Source organism: Haliaeetus leucocephalus, unplaced genomic scaffold (genome assembly GCF_000737465.1).
Source record: "Haliaeetus leucocephalus isolate CR32 unplaced genomic scaffold, Haliaeetus_leucocephalus-4.0 Scaffold395, whole genome shotgun sequence".
In the NCBI taxonomy this organism is placed as follows: Eukaryota; Metazoa; Chordata; class Aves; order Accipitriformes; family Accipitridae; genus Haliaeetus; species Haliaeetus leucocephalus.
Genome location: NW_010972831.1, coordinates 3922676 through 3945762, shown reverse-complemented (window position 1 = coordinate 3945762; position 23087 = coordinate 3922676). Strand labels below are relative to the sequence as shown.

General features: G+C 36.7%; 1 protein-coding gene across 1 annotated transcript; it reads right to left on the bottom strand.

Annotated features, from left to right (window-relative positions):
- Nucleotides 1-591: 591 nt before the first annotated feature.
- FOXN1 (forkhead box N1) lies at nt 592-21774 on the bottom strand. The gene is made up of 8 exons (XM_010573926.1): nt 21754-21774; nt 19445-19948; nt 17120-17230; nt 10953-11080; nt 10043-10139; nt 3815-4022; nt 2734-3261; nt 592-860 (listed from the first exon to the last, which is right to left on the bottom strand). Exons 1-8 carry the CDS (start codon nt 21772-21774, stop codon nt 592-594), a joined length of 1866 nt encoding a protein of 621 aa, XP_010572228.1.
- Between the last annotated feature and the right edge of the window lie 1313 nt (nt 21775-23087).

Here is a 23087-nt window from a genome sequence, read left to right as displayed (position 1 = left end):
TTTTTCACTGAAGTATATTTGTTGCTTTGGTTTAGTCTGTCAGCAGCTAGTCCTCTATCTTCTAATACTTGCAGAATTTTCAGTTTATGTTCTTGTTTACCAAAACCAGAACTTCTTTCAAGGGAACTATAAATGTTTTAATGTGTGGATTTTTTTTTTTTTTGAGTGGTCTGTGGCAGATGTTGTTGCCATCATTGGCTCCAAGAAATAAGTTAGATTATTGTGTGTTTTGACTTCTGTGTTTGCAAGCAGCTTTCATTTTAAAAAAAAAAAGAAGAAAAAAGTAAATAATTTGTTTTCCTGTTATAGTCATTTGTTCCTGGAAGATGCAAAAGATGAGTGGCTTCATAAAACAGTGTTGACCAGTTCAGCCGTTAACAATATTATCTTTAAATAGTTTTAAATTTTTTTTTTTAGTATCTGTCTGTAGAAAATTATCATAGTAAAGCTACATATCCTGCAGGTGAGCTCTGGAAAAAGATTATTCTTATTCCGATGGACACAGTTTCAGCTGACATAAATCAGATAGGTAAGTGTGTGTGATGGTTAGGACTGCACTTTGACAAAATAATAATTAGGTTGGTGCGTGGTTCACATTAGTGCTATAGGTTTGGATCCAGAATTACTTAGGTAGGCAGGAGACACTGTATCCAATTCCATAAAGGCAGAGTAAAGAGTAGTGAGCTGTAGGTCGGGTAAGTTGTTGTGTGGAGTTCCGTTTTGGATGTTGACGTTGTTGCTGCTGCTGTTATCCATCTGGCAGTGAGAAGGGAAACACTGGGAAGACGTTGGGGATGATGAAATGAGAACTAAGGGATCCACAGCTAGGCTGTCATCTTTCAGCTCCTCCCAAAGATTTCCTATAACAAAACAAAATGGATTGATTCGACTTTCTTTATATATGCTTTTTGAAACATTGTTTTATGGGAGAAGTCATAATTATACAGTAGTGTATGTGTAGGTACTCTTAATCACTTGTGATTGAGAAAGGAAAAAGATTGTTTAGATAGTTATTATTTGTCTGCATAATAAATTAAAATCTGGGAGAAAGCAGCATTAATTTAACAAAATTATTTTACTTGATAATTGGCAAGATTCTGTTGCAAATGTATCCTTATGAAGCGTAATTTCTATTTGAAAAAAACCCCCGACTAATTTTGACAGGGGAAATTGCCTCTGTTATTTTTATAAGATGTAAAATGCCATTAGCTCTTCCATGAGACAAATCTGCAAATATTGCTCCACAACTGGACTTCTTGTATTCTTATGGTGTAGTGTTGTCTGAATTGCAAACTAAATTACTGGATATGTGATTGACCTGACAAATCAAAAGATCTGAAATATTACTTTTTTCTGACATGTACCAAAAAGTTTGGTGGCAGGGAGACTGTTGCTCCAATGCTATACCCACCATCTGCAGACTATCTAATGGGATAATACTTAGCCCTTTTGATTTTTCTAATTTTTTTAATTTTTTTTTTTTTAATGTATGTGTGTATATAATGATTTTGCTCCAAGTATGCAGGCCTTGTCTTAAGTTCTAGGACCTCTGATTTGAGATTTGGTAATTTTAGAAAGAAAGAAAGTAAAAAGCCTAGATAAGGTTAAATAATTTAAGGTAAAGGGCAAGGACAGAGTGAAACTGGAATCGTACCATATTGGTGAAGTATACAGAGTATTCACAGCACAAATGAGCATGCTCCAGATTAACTGAATAAAATGGAAAGAGGTTAAGAGAAATGAATGGAATGTGAGCTCTGGCTGCCTGAAAGAGAAAGAAGCTGAGGATTCAAGAAACTGTGTTGTTTATATTAGTAAAACAATCTGGGCATGGCAGGATTGCTGATTATTTGTGATAGTACAATGGCAAGGCAATTGCATTCATCGAGTTGTGTAGATTATTAAGACTGCATTTTTTTCTCTTTTAGGTTGCCTTGTGCACCACTTTTTGTCTGTGCAGGAAGGCAATTCTTGCATATTATTTAGTGCAGCAAGAGCTTTATCATTTGGAACCCACAGGTTTTGTTTTATATGTATACATATATAAATATACACACACACACACACACACTCTTAAACTTGGTGGGGTTTTTTTTTCTTATTTTTGCATGGAAAACTGTGTTGAAAATCCTGTCAGTTCAAGATGATTAAATTATTTAATATCAGGAACTTTACTGTCAGAATTACATGACTAAGTATTTAAGAACACACCCTAGAAAATATAATTGTTTGTAGATCATATGAATGCCTTGTGAAGGAGTAAATAGCATTCTTTTGAGCAAAGATGTGGAAGGTGTTTGAATAAATATTGATAAAGAAAAATGTTAACATGTTAATTCAATCAAAATTATTTCTTTTTGTGCTCCTTATATGACAACTCTCTTGCTATGCACCAAATAGTTGTGCTTGAGCAGTTTTCAGTGGAAAATATGTCGAAGTTTAAAAAATACATTGTAAATACTGTCTTGCAGTATTTAATATCAGCAGTCGTAGTCAAGAGTAAGCAGGGTCTTTTTAAACTCTGGATCTAAATCTTTAGTTTTCTTGGGAAACTTTTTAAAGATACAATGCAAAATTCCATGTTGTGCAAAATAATGTAACCTAGTAAGCTGGTCTTTGTAGCACTGGCAAGGACAAGTAGTTAAAAAAGAAGGACATAAATGCATCTTATGCCATTTGGGATGTGGTGTAATAAGGCTGAGTCTACAAAATAAAAATGCCTTCGATACCTACCTTGGAGATCAAAATCAGTCAGGGATGGATTAAGAGCATCGATATCATTGCTGAGATCTCCTTCCTGCATGAGCGTGTCCTGCATTGTCCTCGCTGTAGAGTGCTCTGTCAGCATCTTCACACCACACATGGGGGGGGTCTGAGCCGGCAGTGGAGAATCCTGGGTGATGCTGGGCTGAGTTCTGAGTTCACTTTGAGCGTCCCCAGAAGGAAACAGGGTCTGAGGATCAGGTGACTGTTGCATTAATGTACTTGAGATTTGAGGAAAACCCTGTGGTGATGTATAGCACGCAGTCTGTTGGCCCCCGAGCAAATTTGGTAATGGACTCTTGACATGTAGAGCTCCTGATGCGTGGATACTATGTAATGGCTGTGGTATACCGGAGGAAAGAGAGGGCTCGCATAAGGAATGGGATTGGACTGCCATCTGTCTGGAAAGGGATGCACTTGCAACACCAGTCGGACTGCAGGACATGATTGAAGATCTCAGCTTTTCACTTTTGTCGCCTATCAGTGTGTCAAGTTCTTCTACAAAACAAGAAAAAAGTCCATGACTTACTTATTCCTAACAGAGCCTTAATCTTCATAGCTTGCAGCTAGAATTTTAGTGTTCCTCAGGAAATGTGTGAGTGGAATGGCAAACAAAAGTGCTAGCCCATATACGATAAGAACTCCAAAAGCCTGAAATGTCTTTCTAAATTATCAGTGCCAAGTGAGTACTTAATAAATTGCATTTTTGTGTTTAATGGTTGGATATTTATCAGTTAATTTCAGATTTTATTCTGTAGTACTTATTCAGTGTTGTTTTTATCTTAAAGTTTAGTGAGTTGTCAAGAGAGAATGTTTTCTTGATGGAGCTTCTTTGTACCTATTTGAAAACACTCCTGCAAAACCAGGTCTTATTTAATTCTGCTTTTTATTGATTTTTTTTTATTGTTTTGCCAATACCTTTATAACCAGTAAAAATTCTTAAATGCTTTCCTAAATCATGTATAAATTCTTTTATACAGCTTGGTCCCTATTGCAAAGAAAAGTTCTGGGGACCGCTGTCTGAGATCTAATGCACTAACATATTACTGACCTGGCTTTGCCATACTCTTCCTTACAGCAACTGGGTCTTTCCTCTTCCATTTCTGAAGCTCCTCCTGCATCTTATCAATTTTGGCTGGATTCAGAGCCCACAAACAGCCTTTCCGAGAAGAATTGCCTGACTTGTTCTCAACTTTCTCAAAGCATTTGTTCAAAGATAAGTTGTGGCGTACAGAATTCTTCCAGCCATCTGGAGCTGTCTGGAAAAACAAATCCAGTCTAAGAATGGCACTTCAAGGAAAAAAAAATACAAATATATTTCTCTGTTTTGACTGTTAAGATTATAAGAAATGCTGTTTAGATTATACTTTCTAAAATATGAAACTTGTATGTTAGAAGGAAGCCACAAAAATGTTACAGTCGTGTTGTGCGGGAAGAGAGGAATCAGATAAAATAGTAACCGATCTTCTAAGCAAGAAGGTTGGCCTTGTCAGAGGTGCTGCTGAATTTTTAAGACTGAGTTTGCAAATCACAAGAATTAAGTGTGTAAAGACTTATATTCTAGAACTGTGAACTAACAGGAAATCTATCTTTATCTATTTTGGAACACCTAGAAAAAATTCAAACACTTAATTGAAGGACTACGTGCTACTTGGACTCAAATTAAGTGTCCAGGCAGACTTCAAAAGAATTTTAGCATGCTGCTGTAGGTGTAACTTTGTATGCTAGCCAATTATATAACCAAATGGTTTAATCACAAGCCCTACAGATGAGATACAGGTTTCTACATCTGATCACTGCATCTTTTTGCTTTGCATTTATTTTTAACTCAGTAGTGGAAGCTGGCAGGTTCTTTCAAACTGAACAATACATATAAGCTTCATTAAAATGATTCCTCTATTTTATTTAGGCTGTTTCTGATCAATGAGGGAAACAAAATTCCCTCCTTCCCCTGAAGACAGTTTCGCATCCAACTGCAAGAATGGAAAGAGAAGAAAACCTGGTGCAAACTCTCTCTTTATACAATTTAATTTTTACAATTTTTTTTTCCTGATTGCTTGTAGAAGAACTTTGAAAATGAATATTGCTCTAGAGGATGAAGAGGGAAATACCCAGCAAAACAGTCATGCTCAGATTCTGATGGGATATGCCTGTTTCCTTGCCAGTCTGAAATACTGATCTTGAAGAAATGGCACTGTATCCTTTCATTGCATATAAGTCTTTCTGGTGTTTGTTTATTTGATTTCACTCATTTCTGCTTACTTAGTCATGTAGCCGGAAGATACTGCCCATCACATTAAGGCTTTGTAAATTAGTATGCACGTTCATATCAGAAGATTCCTATAGTAAATTCCTGATGTGTCGCCTCCTTGCTTTCCTTTTAGTTAAGTACTGTACAATGCTGTTTCTTACATATCTGAGTAGAACTGTCTTAGCTCATTGCCACTGCACTATAATCTTAAAAAAAAAAAAAAAAAAAAAAGAGCAGGAAAAATGACTTGCTACATAATGGCAGGAATCAATCGGAGAAACCCAACTTCATTGTAATAGATGTAACTGCTAGTCCAGCTAGACTTCCCCTGTCATTATAAGACCAGTTAAAAAACAAAAAATTGTAGCTTTACCTGTGTCAGTCAAATGATATTCTTTCCAAAAGGTCTGCATTTGCAGAGATGAGAAATCTCAAGAGAGAGAGAGACTTTAGAGCTCATCGGATTACAATGAATGATCTTCAGTACTAGTGTATGTGAGGCCTTTTTTCTTTTTTTTTAAATCAATTTTGGATGCTTTTTCTTTTCTTGTTTCCAAAAAATCCTCATCTGTGTGTCATAAGAATTAAAAGAAATTAAGCAACTCTCTGAAAGGTACGTGAAGTTGTCTATGTGCCACTATTGATTCATATTCATGGGTGCAAAATATTTGTTGTCACAATTGTTTATAACAACCACAGAGAATTATTGAACAGAGAGCACAAGAAATAAATATGATTTTCCATAGCCTTTTTAAAGAGGTTAAAAATTAAAATTTCCCTTTTATGTGCATTAAGTTTCCTTTCCATTTTTATGTTTTATTAATAGGGATCCTTCTCTCATAGAAAGCCAGCTTTTTGATAGTTTCTCTAATTGTTGCCTAGTGTAACAGATTTCCTCTAAGACCACCTTTTATAAATGGACTTTTCTCCATTTTTGCTTTCATATGATACGCCATTAATTTTTGAACATACTTTGACAGAAATTCTACTTTTATCAGGAATGTAAAATCTCTTTTTTCCTAGCTTGTGAAGGCCTGTCTTGTGGGTTAAGGTGTTAAAAGCCTTACTGAAGAATTTGAGGGTCAAATTTAATACTTGCTTTCTTCATTAAAAAAATAATTAGCTGTGGAAATTAAATACATGGTATTTACTGAAAAAGAAACTATTTTCCTTTCATAGCAGCACAGTTTCTACCCTTTTGGCCCACCTGATGTCAGCATTTCACTATTCTGTTAGCCAGTCCCATAGGTGAGACAATGTGCATTTCTATTTTAGAAACAAACAACCCCTTTAAAACTCTTTCTGCCATAGGGTAATACTAAAGATGATGAATCAGTTTTTCTCCCTTGCAGATCATATTCAAGTTTCTTTCTGGCAGTTCCAAAAGTAAATAAAACTGTTCCTCCTAGGTAAGATGTGTACTTAGCTACTGAATAAGCTGACCTGAAAGAATATTCATGGTTCTTGCCCTGCACATGAGGCTACATATACCTCTGCCTGTATCTAGACAGGATAATTAGTGTTTCTGCTAAGCACCAGAGAAGATGGGAGTGGCATGTGTTTCTCAGAGGTTTTCAGAATGTGTGGGGGTGTAAACTATGATGTAGTTTTAGAGACGTAGAGACATGGATTTATTCTGGAGACTGCTGCCAAGAGTTGAACAGGTTCTTGCATTACACTTGGTATTGCTGAGCAGCGGAAAAATAGTCGTTTACCTAGGTAGGCCCTGAAGGAACACTCCAGCAGTATGTTCATGTTACAACTGTCACCAGTTTTTTAAGTTAGCATTTGATTGTCTGTTAATGAACTGAGCTTTGGCTACTGAAGTTGCTCTCGTGTAGTTGGAATCTCCTTGCTGTGGCTCGTTTCTGCCATTGCTGCATTCTGCATAGTGTGAATGAAGCTGTGTGGAGTTGGACACTGCAAGAGAATGCTTGCTGGTATGAGTTCCGTCAGACCACAGACCTTTCTAACCTCTTGGACCACTGGCAATAACTCCAATTAACAAGATTAAAGCTTTCTGTTAGACTCACTAATCACTACAAAGAAGAAAAAGGATGACAAGCAAAAAATATTATTGTACAGACCCATTGATCCTGACCGCCTCTTGAAGTTTAAAGAGTTCAGTGATCTTGCAAAACCCTTTCTCTTTAAATCTAGGTCTCAAAAGAAGGGAGAGGTACATCAAAGAGTAATTCAACTTTAGCTGCGTAGATGTTTTTTTTAGGACGTAGGAGTTGGATTGCTCTGTTTCAACTAGAAATGAGATTGTTGCATCATAGAAACTAAATTTGCTGTGGCAGCGAATACAGGTTAATTTGACTAGGCTTGTATCATCCAATGTCTCCCAGCAAGATTCTGTGTACACTTGTACTCTGTTTCTCTCCAACTTAAATTGCTTCCCCTCCCCCTGTTGTATCCTGCTATTTAGTGAGTTCTGGTAGCAACAACAAAATGTTCTTTGCCGATTTTTATGTTACTTTATCTTGCTGAAGACTCTCCAGAAAAGGGAGGATAGAGGATATTAGCTTTTGCCATATATTGATAATTCTGTGGGCTGCTGTAAAAACCAGAAGTAGACAGGGCTTAGTGCCGTAACCATAATATTTGCTTGCTTATTCTCCCCTGCTTATTTTAAGGATGTTTGGGATGGAACTAGTCAATCATTTGACTGTATTTGTAAGTAAAATGCAAAAATAAAGCCATCACAAAATAGTGAATGTTCCAGTAGTACCCCCTGTACCATTCTTTTCCTATAATGCATATGATGGCAGTAACCTTATTTTCATCAATTTTTAAATGAATTAAGAAAAAGACATGATGATCTGCAGAAAAAAACCCAAACAAAACCATACCACCAAAACCCCCTACCTGTGGAACAGGCAAGTTTTGATAAGTAAGAAGGGAAAAGTTTAGATTAGGTATAAAACAGTTATTTAAAGCTGTGGTAGAAATGTACCTACTGTACAGATGAGCATATGTATACACACGTCTCTATGTATACACACAGACAGACATAGGAACACACACCTATCTATACACATTTACATGCAAAATATCACAGTATATACAAGACACAATATTTACACACAATATATAGTTGAGGAAATGATGTATATCTCCCTGATGTTTATGCTGTGTCAGAATAACTTTAACTTCAGGACCAGGAAGGTGACACCTGATAGAGCCACAGTCTTGTGTCTGAGGAATTCTGTGCGTGTTGGCAGCAGCAGCATTTGGTTTGCAAGCTGCCAATTAATTTTATAATCAATTGTGTTGTAAGACAAAGGAGAATTAATTTCAGTTTGGTCTGATGAATAAACGTGGGCATGCCTGTAAAACTTATTTTTGATATTCCCACCTCTGCTTGAAACTTGTGCTATTTTTCCAGAAAACAGTAAGAATGTATTACTTTGCTGTAGATCACATGATTTGTGCATTATGCTAAGAAGCATAGTTCTGCAAAGTATCAATTTCAAGATGTTGTGACCCAGGACCTTTTTCACAATTCTCAAACTATTTTCCTTTGGATTATTAATATTTCTTGCAATTAGTGGTAAATGCATGGAAAATAGAGTTAATCTTCTGTTAGGGACAAAATACAAATCTTGAAATTTATTCTTGTTTTGAAAATGAAAAAAAAATTACAGCTACTATGTTCTTGTCATGTGCCATTCTACCCTTCTTCCTTTCCCTATTTATATTAGTATCATTACTTAATTTCATGTGTGTTTAGCCTAAAAATCAGTTGTGTCTCTGTGACTTAACAAAGTTGGAGTGCTTCAGATTTGTTTCGGTGGATTAGGACCAGTCATGTTGTGATGGGATACTTCTTGAATTATGATGGTAGGTTTCTTTATTTTTTCTCCCTTCTCTTGCTTGTAACAAATAATAGAGTAGCTAGTGATTCCTTTGAGCTGAAATCTGGGAATACAGAAGTATAATGGATGCTAACATTCTTCCTTCATGATGTGTATTCTTTTTCTCTGATTACTGACATGTTCTATTTTTTTTTTTTTGGTGGGCATTATTTATCCTCAGTTAGTGTCCAAAACCATTGCCAAATTGTATTGGAACATTTATTTTTAGTTATTCTTAGTGTTCTTTTCTTAATACAAATGTTCGAATTGCCTTCCTGTAGCTGCTTTAAATTTGGTTTAATTGCTGCATGTTTATTTGCAATAAGAAACAGGACAGACTCATATTGCTTTATTTTCATTTTTGGGCCTTACTAACAGCTGCAGTCACCTCATCTGGACTTTTAGTGAGATGTTTTTGAAGAATCAGCAATAACGAAGCTCTGGGTTGAGCAGCAGTTGACGATTCTATTATAGCTCTTTTTAAAATCTTAACTGTAATCCTTCTGCTCTTGGATCATGTGCTGACTAATCTCTTTCCACTTGCATTCCAAGTGCAAGAAACCTTTCTCTTACAGCATGGATTTAAATTTCAATAGTATCTGCTGCAAACCATACACCCTTACCTTCACCAACATTACTGGGTAATTATGAGCTTAGTACCATTTATCACATATTATACTTTCCTTTGTAGAGTGCATGCAACTGATGGAGTTGCCTAAGATGGATATCCCAGCTCCAGAACAGAGCAAGATAACCTTGAACCTCTGCTTCCACTTGAGTCTGGAGGTGCTATTGATGTCAGAGGAAGCCACAAGACCAGTTCTGCCTGTATTTGAGATCTGAGAGGAAGGAATGGATGTGTTTTTAAAAATATTTATCCTTTTTATGAGTTCTTAGTGAGGAATGGCCACTGTTAGCTGCACCAACTCAAAGTTGGAACAGTTCTTAATATCTTTTTTGTGTTAAATATTACCACATATCATGTTCACATTTCTGCCTAGGCCTAAAAGGCTGGGTAGTTTGTGATCATGAAGGTATATAGCATTTAATTGATTTGATATTAATCTACTAAGAAATTATCCTTTTTCATAGATTGAATCCCCTCCCTTATTCCCTCTGCTGCCAGGTAAGCTTAGAGAGAGATTCCCCCCCTCCCTGTGGAACTCACCTTAAAGTAAGGAAAGTGTTCCGTCATGAAATTGTAGATCTCACTGACTGGCAAACTCCCTGTCTTGCTGTTTTTGAGTGCCATGAAGATCAGGATGCTGTAGGGAGAGAAAGAAAAGTATTTTAGCCTGTTCTGCTTCACTCCTCAGAAGCAGAAAGAAAGACTATTTTTCACAGTGCATGTAATTACTCTGGCTTTCACTGTCATAGCATGAATACCAATGATGCTTAAAGTTTCCACTCAGTTGTTTATAAGCAAGCTCCTTACACTGCCTAACTTCTAGAGGTAGTTCTCAAAGCGCATATAGAAGGTCCAACCTGGGTTTAAAATAAAGTAATAGAAAGTGGAATCAAGACCACAGCCTTCAAATCCTGCTAGTGTGTATTTATTTAAGGTTGTGTTTGAATGCTTAGACTGATAAAGGCCACAAAGAGAATACCAAACTGACAGTGACAGAAGGTATAATTAAAATTTAATTTTCTGATCTGCTTTGTTAGACTGCTATTTGGGGGCTAAACCTGTGTGGTGACTGGCATATCTGATAGGTTTTCTAGGCATTTCCTTGCCCTAGTAACTGGAGAAAAAATTAGTTTTAATACAGGTCCTGGAAAGACAACTAAGTGTGATTAGTCTTGTGCTGATGAAATTTGCAACACCTAAGATTTTGTATTAGAGAAATGTCTAGCTTTTGCGGGGGTGATCAAGACTGTTCACACGCTTTACAACATTTCATTTCCCTCTGCCTTGGCCCCAGAGTCTGGAACATCTTGTGATTCATACAAACAGGACAGAGCACACTCAGAACAAGACAAATAAGAGTAAGCATGTTATTGCAAATGATGCTGGAAATAGGCCATGGGTAAACAGTGTATTTCCTGTAACATTAGGACTTGAAAAAATATTTTATTACCTGTAGGAGTAGATGGGTTTGGGAAATAGAGGCTGCTGGGATTCTTGACTGCTTTGAGGAGCAATTCTTTGGTAAGGGTAGTGTGAAGAAGTAATATAAGTCACAGGATAGCTGCCTCCTGAGGGATACTGATGATACAATAAAAGAGATGTTACTTGACTTAGCAACAAGCTCTCAAAAATATTTCTTTCTTAGTAACAGTATTAAAGTATTAAGTTCTGAGAATATTGTCCTCTGCCTACATGTAATAGCTGTTATGCCAAGTCAGACCTAAAGTCTTTCTAGGATGGCATTGGAAAACATTAATATTACTAGCTAATGTTTAAGAAGTAGAGGAAAAGGGGCATGTATGAGGAGGAACTTACTGATGTGTTGGCTGTTACCAGATCCTGTTGCAGTGTGTTCCAAACTGAAGTATGTAAAAAAAGTGCTTTCTTTTATTATTGCCTGCTATGCTACTGAGTTCTTGTGAAAAATGGGAGTAACTGTACCCTATTAATTGTCTCCAGATAAGTCATAATTTTATAGACCTAAAGCATACCTCCCTTCAGCCATCTCTTTTGCAGTTGAAGTATCTTAGCCTGCTCAGCCTCCCCTGAACATTGCATTATGCAGATAAGTAAGTGAATGGTGTAATTTTATTTATATAAATAATAACCCCCCTGCCCCCCCAAATACAGTACTTCAAACAATGTGCACCACAGAAAAATAAGCCTATTAAGTAAAGCCACTAAAAATATAGGAAGAAACAGGGAAGTTTTGACTAAGCCTTGTTTGGGTTTGTATGATTTTTTTTGGTTTTTTTAGGTGGAGAGGGATACAAAAAAGCAAGAATTCAAAGTGTATAAAATCTACTCCCAGGACAATAGCAACCCAAAGCAACCATTCAATATGCTGTTATTAGGCAAGGCAGTTAAAAACCCAAACAACAAAGAAAGCTTTAGTGGACAAATGGCATCAGAATATATATAAAGTGAATGTATTATTTTAGAATAAATTAGCCATGTCATTCCAGGGATCAGGAGAGTGGCATATCAGGCATTTCTCATAGGTGGTTTTCATATTGCCTGACTTGTGCTGAAGCTGTGAGGCTACTCTGTGTAGGTTCCCTCATAGTCAATGACAAGAAACAGGCTTCTCCAAGAGGCTGTAGGTTTAAGTGCTGTTAACCACCACCTCAAGCAGCTTCTTTTCCCCCCCATTTTCTATATCAGAAAGCTAAAAAGAATAGCCAGGGCACCTAAAATCAGATAGCATTTATGTTATCCTCACCCCACCCCTAGGGACAAGCAGCAGAGTGCTACCTGAGACTGAAATGCTAAGGTATCTCTTGAAGAGCTCTCTAAGCCTGTCCAGCTCTCAAGACATACTAAATAAGTGGCTGGTCTATCATGCGATCACCAAGATAGAAAAATGCCAATGCAAAAAAATAGGTGAAAGAGGGGAGATAATACATATAGATAGCCTTGATTACTTCAGAGTTTCTGTAGGTTTGCTCTCGATTTTTTAACACAGCAGTTGGTCACATAATTTTCTTTTCCAAATTACAGTTTAAACCTGCTGGCAAGCAACTTTCAAGAACAAAGAAACACTGCCCTGCTAAAGTTAGATACCATCAGTTGGCTCTCTGTGAGGCAAAGGCTCCCACTGAACTCAGAGCTCAGTGTGAGAGGAATTTCTGCCTCTTACAGATGAATCTTTCCAGATGCCAGTGCTAGGGCATGGCCAAAATTAGGAATCATGTCATATGCTATTAAAAAATCTACCTGCATGCCTTCCTTAGTACTCAAAGGTTGCTGAGCCCTGTTCTAGTGTTTTACTGCTTAGCTCTAGAAGTCCTGTGTCATGAGGTTTCTATGGTTCCTCTGAAAGATTATAGTGTAGCTTTCGAGCCTTGTTGAGAAAATTTCCTTGGTAATTAGTTTATACATCTTCTTAGTTTCTTACTGTCATTCCTATTTTTGGACCAGTAGCTTCTGTTGCTCTTGGTCTTTGTCCCCATAAAATGCCTGTGAGAGGTTATCACATGCTTGCAAAATGTTCATAGTTTATTTATTTATTCTGGATTCTGAATAATTTATTTCAGTTTCTCAGTAATTTTATTGTTGTTGCTTGAGTTTTTGCCTGTTTGCTTTTATCTTTCTAACATTGAACTGCCTGAAATGGAATGTGGAAAAACATACTGAGTACACTAATTTGTTTGCTACAGTAAGCAGGGTGAAAGAAATGAGATGTACATAATTAATCATGTCCTGCCTTGTTAAACTAAATACTGGGCAGAACTACAGTCTCCAGAGCAGCCATGAACTCATTTCCGTGTGCAGTTCTGTGCTGTCTGCTTTGTTGCATTGTGTGTAGATTTTTTCACCAGAGTAGAAAACTGGGCAGTTCATGCAATAATTTTGATTTTATTGGTTTTAGTGGCTCTTTGAAAGGAAAGAATACTAAGATGGGACTGGTTGTGATGTCATCACCAAAGGCAAGAACTGGGCGTTTTAAGGATTATTTCTGTTTTATTGGTTTCATTACTCCTTTTTGAGGGAACAGAGGCTGGGGAATGGTCTGGTATGACAGGCTTGAGCTGGTTTTACAGTCGCACAACTGGCATGAAAGGTGTCCGTGTTTTATGGTGGGTGGGTAAGTGACTTCAGTAAGTGTCTCCTATTTCTTTCAGGTCAATAAGAAGTAATTTTTCTTATGAGTCATCATTTCTGTTGTGTCCAGCAAAGGGGAAGGTGAGGCCATTTTATCATCTGGACAAAATTAACGAAGGAGTTGATCTCTCTCATCCCTCTAATGAAAAGTGAGGCGTAGCTTGAACATCCTTCACTTCAGGCTAAAGGGCCCGTTCTCTTGAGTGTAACTTCCTAGTGATTTAAATTGCACTGCTCCATTCAAGTTTGAAATGCTAAGTATTAATACTGGAGCTGCTTCATGCAAAAGATGTTATTCCACTTCTTCTCAGTCTTGTATCACATGTTCTTTCATTTCCCAGTATCTGATTATGGCACACGGGCAGCAATTCTACCTGTTACGACTTTGGCTGCTTATAACCATTGTTTTTTTCCTCTGAGTAGTAGAACATGTTGCCATACTTTTACTGTAGTAATGTTAAGAAGCACAATATTGAAAAGTCTAACAGAAACCTGCTGCATGTAAGAGATCTGTCACAGTGCCAGCCTGCAGGTGGATGGAAGACTTTCCTCTTAGTGCTTGTTGTGTCTTGCCTAGCAACTCCCAGAAGGTGTATTTCAGCTTTGATTTTGTAGGTTTTTTGAATGTGGTTAATGGCAATGTATAGTAATAGTACTGGTATCAAATCAGCAGTGATAGGGGGAAGGTGCCTGCTTCAGAATGAATAAAGATATTAAAAAATATTTAAATGAATTAACAAGCTAACTGGAGTTTCTGCTAAAGCAACGCACAAACCTGACATTTATACTGTGTGTGAGATGTATGGCACATCCACAATGTCTGTACTGCAGTCCCAGTGGGGAACTAGTTTATATTTGCAGCAGAGCTTTTGTGGCAAGTTAATCCTTCATCTGGAACCCTTTTCTTCTAAAATAACAATAATAAAATCAATCAATTTGTAAATTAGGATGGTAGTGTAATATCACCCTTCTTTTTATTCTAGTTAAATTTTATTATTACCTTTTATCACTTCTATTGAGTTTTAGGCTAACAAGAAAAAACAAGTAAATTAATTTTGCTGGTGTTGATAAGAACTTAAAAGATAGTTACCTTTTTGCCACATTATAGTGGGGGAAAAAAAAGGTTCAGTAAATAGGTAAAAGAAAAAGCCAGGAGTGAGATTATTCTTTAGCCATATTTCCTGACTTGATTTAAGAGAACTGCTTCATTCTGTTATCTATGCCTTCTCACATCTATTTAGCATCTGTACACTTCTCAAGCTTTACAAGGCTATGCACTAAGGACAGTGGATGCAAAAAGCCCGTGGTATTGAAACTATGTGAACTTCAGTAGTACCTGGATGCCCTAAGCAAATTGGTCTGTCCTTGCACAATACCTAGTTGGAGAAGAACCTCTGTGCCCCTGAGTTCCTAAGCTGATTTAAATACAAAGTCCAGTTAGTGGTCAGGGGCTGGCCGCAGCTGAGGGAGCAGGAAGAGAAAGATGACAGTAATAGGAAATTGATTTTAGAAGTTTACTTCATGCAAGTGTTGATACTTGAGGGTGCTTATTGAGCTGCCTTGCCACACCATCCTGTTGATCATTTTAACTGTCCCAGACACTAGAAGTTCAGAAAGGCTGTCAAGTCCCTGAAGCTCTCCAAATGCTTGATACAGTTAGTCCTTATTTTATTCCTCTCTATATCTGAGGAGTTATGTACTGTAATAATGAGACAACTTCCTTTAAGTTTCAGTAGACGAGTGGGGGATTTATAAGTATAAGAAATACACACTTAAAATATGAAAATCCACTACTGTGGTATGGAATACTTTCATTCCTCCTTAGTAATGTTTTACAAAACTCTAACAAATGAAATTCCTAAAAAGTCATCTGTGATGGATGATTTCATTTCATCAATGATAGTACAATTAGACATATGTCTATTCTTGTTCTTTATGGTCATTCACCATCTGTTTTCAGAAGTTACTTAAATTTCCTATTAAAGAAAGCAATGCCAAAAATAACCTTTCTTTTTCCTCGTGAGGGACTAAATCTTGATGATGAATGGTATGATTACTATTTCAATGACTCAGACTGGTAACACCATATGAATTAACAATCTCAATGAAATATACGGCAACCTGTTTTTTGTTCTCTTTGCACAGTTTTAGATCACTGCTCTGTTAGTCACATTTTTTTGTACTTCTTGAGCAAGTTGAATGGGATGGTACAGTTGATTCTACAATATCAGTCATCAGTCACTGCAATCAAAGGAGTCGTAACTCAGGTGTGAGCTTTTATGTTCAAATATTTTATATATATGAATTTCCTGTAAGTTTAACTTAATTCAGTTCTAATGGTTGGGAGTTCTCGTAGTTGTGCTATTTTTGTGTTTGGATTTCTGCCTATATATCTGAAAAATCCTCGTTGCTTTAATCTCACCTTAAATAAGTTCTGGGGTTTCATTTGTTTGTTTGTTTGTTTGTTTTTTAGATAGGGTGTTTCAAGCATATTTTTATCTCCTCAAATGTCTTTCTTACTGAAAATTTTGTACATTGCAGATAATTGAGCATAAAAGAGGAAAATTTCAATGCATTGAACAGCACCACCATTTATATGTAAAGGAAATTATTTAAAGACATTTCAGAGTCATGAAAATTACTTCTGTAATACACACCCTCCCTCTATGCCAAGTTTTCAAAGCTCAGTAGACCACACTCGCTAACCTCTATAAATATGTACTAGGATCACATGTAAGATTAAGGAATATATGTATGATTTTACAAAGATACTGTGTGTATACTGCTTTGAAAATATGAACTGACATGTATTCAAAAGACATCTATCTAAACACACTCAAGAAAAACAAGGTGTCAGTTACTCTTGTGCATTTTTAGTATTAATAATATGGTTACATTACGGAAGAACAACCTTAATATTGTGCATTCTCATGCATCATCAGCATTATTGTCAATTATGCTTCAGCTGAATAATCTTTCACTGGGGATGATGTAACAGTCAAAAGATTGCAAAAGAGATGTGTGTGCCATCAAGCACAAGGAAAGCAAGCATAATCTTGCTGTTAAAATTTTGCTTTAAACGTGTTTTTCTATGTTAGGTCTGAATTTTAAGTATACAGTTGCATCTATTTAATTTTTTATTCTGAATTTAAAGCACGGTTAATTCCCTGAGATCCTGAAATGCCAACAGTTATGTTAATAATTTATCTGGTTTCAAAACCAGTTTTCTTGGGCATAATGGTGAAAATATAAATAATCAGTACCAAGATTCCATTTTTACAAGTTTTTTTTACTTTTTCTTTTTTTTTTTCTGGATGACCATTTTAAAATGCATTTAGCTGTGGTTCTTTTAAGATCTCATTGTCATAAACAAAATGTACGTACACAAACATGGCCCCGCAAACACAAATTTAGCAGGTATTATTTCATCTGTCTTTTTGTATTATTACCATAACTACTATACCATTATAGTGCTAGAAATACAGGGGATTTTGGTCTACATATTATACTGACCTGATGGAAAGGATGTGAGGGGCAATACATCTGCTGCACTTGAGGCTGATAGCAATACAAACCAGGCTGCCCTTCCAGTGGGGATGTCCTAAGCTTGATGTCTGAATCCTGCTAGAAAATGTTTAAGGAAAGAGTTATTAGAGAAAACACCTCAATTTAAAATAGAGTAAATTCTGTTAGTTCTGATTTGTTTTTCATTATACTTACTACTTTTTTACACTTGATTCTGTCACAGTGTTACATAGAATTTGTTTCATATTCTAGTGGTACAAGAAGAAACATTGTTTCCTGCATTTGTATAATTACTACTTTAAAAAAGAAAATCCCAGTCCAAATTCCAGCAAAGAGCAATTCAGAAAATGTGTTTCTGTTTATCTTTTTTCCCTACATACACAAACTGCATACTCCAGCTTTCATTCCTGAGTTTGCACATGTGTCTCTGTCTCTCTCTCTTTTTCATACTCCTTGATTTTTATCTTGCAGACTGTCAGTACCTCAAGCTGACACTGACGTTTTGTCATTATGTAGAGGGTGAGGTCTAAAATGCACAGGAAGGAGGTGGCAGGGAAGAATCAAACTAGGCTGACTACTGAATTTGATCAAGATATAGGAAATGTAACAAGGATGTGATTTATTTCTGCAACCGTGGAAATAAACATAGAGAAGTTGATCAATTTCTCACAGATCTGCCCAGCTGCTAGTCCTGGATTCCATGTAGGGCTTGATTCTGTTAAGGGCTCAGACTCCTAGATGTTAAATATTGCTGTCTTTTAGTTAGAATGCTGAGTGTGCCATGCAGTGTGTGTGGTAACACTGTGCTTTAGAAGAGCAATTCAAACAAACTGCATGCTAAGCAGAGAGCTAGATAGAGCTCTAGCTGGTAATAAACAGTGCAGGGAATGATGTGTCTTAAGCAGCATCCTTATCTGTAGGTCTGGTGACTGACTTCAGGTTCCTTTGCCCACTTAACATTGATGGCTAGGATTTCTTTTCTGAGAGCTGATGTGATAGATATCTTATTATTTCAAGGAACTAGTAGCACTTATCCTTCTGCTTTAAAGCAAGGCCATAATGACCGTCTTTTATGGTATAGATTAATGTAGGGGTACATATTAGACTTGATTTGATATCCTGGCACCAAGCAAATCCAGTATTAATAAATGTCCATGCTATTTTGATGACCATAAGATGAAGTTTTTTGGAAATGTCAACCTGTCAGCAGCATGTAAGCTATGTAAGAGCTTTGAAGTTGCATGCTGACTGAACCAGTGGAGACATTAACAAGTAGCCAGCCTTTTCCTGAGTAGTCACACATACTTGGTAAAGGGTTCCTGCAGTGCTAGCTTTACATTCTCTACATCTCACAGCCCAGGGATTTGGGAAGAAAATGGGAATTTTTTTCATCAACTGCTTATAGTTTTTACATTAAACTCATCTGACCTAGATGAGTATTTATCCAGGAAATAAGAGATTTAGATCAATTTCCTCCTTAACCTGAATGGCTTCAATCCCCAGGTATGTACCCTGACAACATCCCTCCATTCCCTGGTAAATTGTCTTAATCCAATTAAGACTTTTTTTTTTTAACCCCTCTTTCTTTTGGTAACCCTTGAATTCTTTGCCTCACAGCAATTTAGAACCAGTGGTTAGGGCCCTCTCCTGGCAGATGTAGTCATTGTTTTTGTCTGCACTAGATTGTGAAGATATGCTTTACACTTTGGATCACAGCAGAGATATCTTGTGGAGATACTGGAGGGTAATTTACTTTGCTTTTCAGGGATCTCTATGCTGCCCTAAATAGGCAGTCACCTCTATCCAGTATGTGAATTAGCCCAGGTACCTTTACAGTGCACATACCATAAACAGATCTTATATTTAATATTAAGTAGTACTGATGTCTTAGAGTTGCTCTTTTATTTGCATCGAGAAAAATGCAGGTCAGCCGAGGTGTTGTGACAAATCAGATGCACATGTCCTCATGTTTGAAAAATACAGTTTTGTGAACTTTTGTCCCTTGAAAATACTAGTTGATGACAGCTACTGATATAAAACCTGCTGTCAGAAAGAATTTGGATATTTAGGATTCATGTATTGTGTCTAGTGGAAAATAATTTGTCCTTGTGCACCTTTCTGATGACTGTTTTTCAGTAGGGAAAGGCCATAAAAGGAACTTTGACAAGTCAATTCGGATGACTATCCCGAGCTCTACCCTGCAACTTGACAGGAGACTAAATGGCCATGTAATCACATTAAGAGATAAGAAAATAACTCCAAAAGTATATTATTGCCATTGAAAACAGGAAAAAAACTAGAAAAAATACTGACCATGACTTGTGAACCGTGATCTTGGCCTGTGGTGCCGTATTGGATGCTGTTACACCATGGTTGTTCTGTGGAGATGTTTGGAATGTGTGCAGGAAATGACTCTGACTCATCAGGACCTGTAGATCCTGGTAGACCCTCAAAACCATCGATGCTTCTAGCATTTTTGAAGGGTGAACCTTCTGGTGGGAGGGCTTGATGTGCTTCCTGGAAGACATCTTCGCTGATCTGCCTCTTGTAAGGGTGAAAGGGGTTTCTGCTGCTCTTGAGAAACCTGTCATAATTTCCTACAGTACTTTCCTCGTAACTGTACCGTCTGAATTTTTCAGCACTGAAAGATGCTTTAAATTTGTTCTTGCCACAGTGGATTCCTTGGCTTGTAGGATATCTCCCATGAATTTGATCCTGTGCTGGAGAAGCAGGGCTGGGGCTGTGAGAAGACTCTGAACTCTTCCTTTCTGTCCTGCTGTCTGACTCGTATGCTTGGCAGTTATAGCTGGGATTATCCTGCAATGATTTATCGGCATTTATTTAGGATTAGTACGAGCAAATATTTTATTATTTTCATTATTTACAAAAAAAGTACGTTAAAAATATATTATTGGTGTGAAGTATAAAATCACTAGTCCTAGCCACCTTCATGCAGAGAAGCCCTAAAAGATCTAAAGGTTTTTCTGTTTACTCTGTATCCAAAACTGTTCAAAAGTAAATTAGTAAAAGCTTTGAGAAGACTGAACTATCTTGGAAAAACAGGACGTCTTAGGTGACTATTGACTAGTTGGTCTGACAATTTCAGGGAAAAGATGATGTATGATCAAGTGATGAAAGATTAAATGACAGGAATATGATAAGTGCAAGTCTTGTCATATACAAGTTTAGTCAAATAAGCTTGATCTCATTCTCTGATGGTGTTACAAGCTGCCAGATATGTTGCTAGTTACATCACTTCCTTTCATTAACATAGCCACACTCATTCTGTGAGACAGGTAGGCTCTAGGCAGACGTTTTAACCTTCTTCCTGTCTCATCTCCTCCCTTCCCTTTTGCACTTTAGCAAAAAGAAAATAGCAGCTACTAAAGTGCTCTTTAATCTAGAAGAGAAAAGCTTAACAAGAACTAGTGTCTGAATCCTGAAGCTGAACACATTCAGCTTAGAAATTACGCATATTTTCCCTGACATCAAGGATGAGTAACAACTTGGATGCCTTTTGAGAAGACGTGCTTAAGTCAAGAGCAGGTTATTGTGTTCAGTGAAGGGGAAAACGTAATGTTCTGTGTTACACAAAAAGTCACACCAGATTATCAAGTGGTCCCTTTCCACCTTCCTCCTCCAAATCCTACTTGCTCTTATAGTATTTTAGGAGAACAGGTAAAGGAATATATGGCTTCATGGAAGAACCAGATTTCAAGTCCCAAAGGGAAGTTAGCATGAAACCCAGTGCTTTCTGCAGAGTGGAACACGGCACAGCTTTTTCATTCATTTGCACATGGGTCTGCATGTCAAAGCTATTAATGTTTTGTTCTGTTGTGGATTCCTGCAGAAAGCAAATCTGACCTCATGACACTTTTGGCTTCTCACATGAACACGAACCTGCTCAGTTCGTAACTTCTTGATTCTTACTTCTTCGCTCTCCTCTATAGTCCTAATACATGTGTTGATGATATCTTTTGTTAAATAAGAATTTTAAAAAACCCCTGTATTTCGTGATGTAAAGCTGTATGAATGGCAGTGCTGTCAATTCTCCACCTGAAATTTTCATAATAAAAGTATGACAATGGTTATTTTGCTGTTGTTTGATGAAGAACACTATTCTCAGTTGTACTTTTATTATGAAAGGTAAACATGATGAATATACAGGCAACAGGAGAGAGATCATTGTATTCCAAAAAAGTACCAAGGAATTCTGAAGTGCTTGAAGTTATCGTCTAGTGGCAGGGAGTAGACAAAAAGGTTCTGATGTCTCCCTGTCTGTCTGCTTTTTTATTTATTTATTTTAGAAACAGGATGATAATTACTCTAAATGTAGCATTTTTACTGGATTAGTAGCTAGATGGATTGCCTGTTTTGTTTTTAAAGTAATAGGATTTTTAAGCAATCGAATAAGAAATTTAGCATGGAGCTTAAGACTGGCTCAGAAGAGTAACTCAGGTTTCTACTCTTCAAGAATAAAACTTTCAGTGCTTACTTTGTTACCAGTTAAGTATGCTGAGATTTAGTATAGAAATTGCTGAATATTGTATCTGAACTTGTGCCTCTGAAGAAGTAGAACAGAACTGGGCCGTCTTACTCACAGTTTGCTGAACTGGGGATACCGAATCCCCCTGTGTCTTCATGAGGTCTTGTTGATCCCTTTCCAGAGTGTCCGAAGAAGAAAATTTAATAGTAGATTGATCTTGGAGTAATGAAACCATTACCAAATCCACGTCAGATAGAAATCCTGTTATGACAAAATCAAATTACAATAAATATTTTCTAAAACGTAAACTGTAAAAGAAACCATCTTGTTACGTGCAGACGACTAGACAGTGTTAGATATGCAGCTGGATGATAACCCATCCTGAAGAATTCCTAATACAGTTGAATTTTTTTTTTTTTAGCTGTTAAAGAAATGTTCTGTAGGTGCAATTACATTGAAGATGTTATAGAGAGTTTATATGGATTTACCACACAATTTTTATAAAAATAAGTCATTACTTTGTTTTCTATAGGTTCATAAGTTAATGAACTATTGCTTTGGGGTTATGCAAATTTAGCAATATTGCTTTATTGAGAGACTGTAATATAAATGCACCTCAGTTGCTTTCAGTGGGACTATATAAAATAAAAGGGCTTTTTGCTAACATTACTTAGGCTGATGGTTACTACAGACTTGTATTTTTGCTTTTGCTTTTTTATTAATACCAATCCCTTTAGCCTTTTCATTCTGTTTTGCATGATTAAATGTATCTGAGATATGTAAATAACTTCATCATTCCATACCTATTTTTGTTAGTTGTATCTCCTCTCAAGTTCCCAATCTTTGATCTTTGGATATATGAGAGATATCTGATGGTGTTCTTCAGATCAAGAGGAATAAATTTAATCTTCTAGTATTTTGTTTTCTACCATGTTTTTTTCCCAGTCCTTGTTCACTGTAACCGTACAGTAAAAATACAAAAGAAGAACTTGCATCCTCTTCTTATGTCATGCACCTATGTAAAGATGTCTTGTGTTCAGTTTAGATTTCAGGTGTACAAGTTGGCGAAAAAAAGCCACTTTAATTCAGGAGTTAATTTGCCACGTGTTTAAGTGGCTGTTAGGTAAATAACTAAGGGGTTTATTAGGTTCGGTTAACAAAGATCTATCACCTAAAAATGTGGAAAACGTTTTCTGCCCTTATAGTTCAAAGAGAAATCTTATATTTATGATGAGTTAGACTGCACTGCCTTAGGAGATAAAGCACAACAGGGATTGGAAATCAAGTATGAGACCTATAGTAGTATGTCAGGAAAAAATGATGTTAGATAAAGTTCAGAAATGTCTTAGGTGCAGACTATTCTCCCAGTAGCTTAACTGGAGTCTGGTGATGAGATATACTTCTAACTGACACTCATCTTGAAAGAACCAGGTGGGAAAATGAACAACTAGGAAATATATGTGTGTGTAG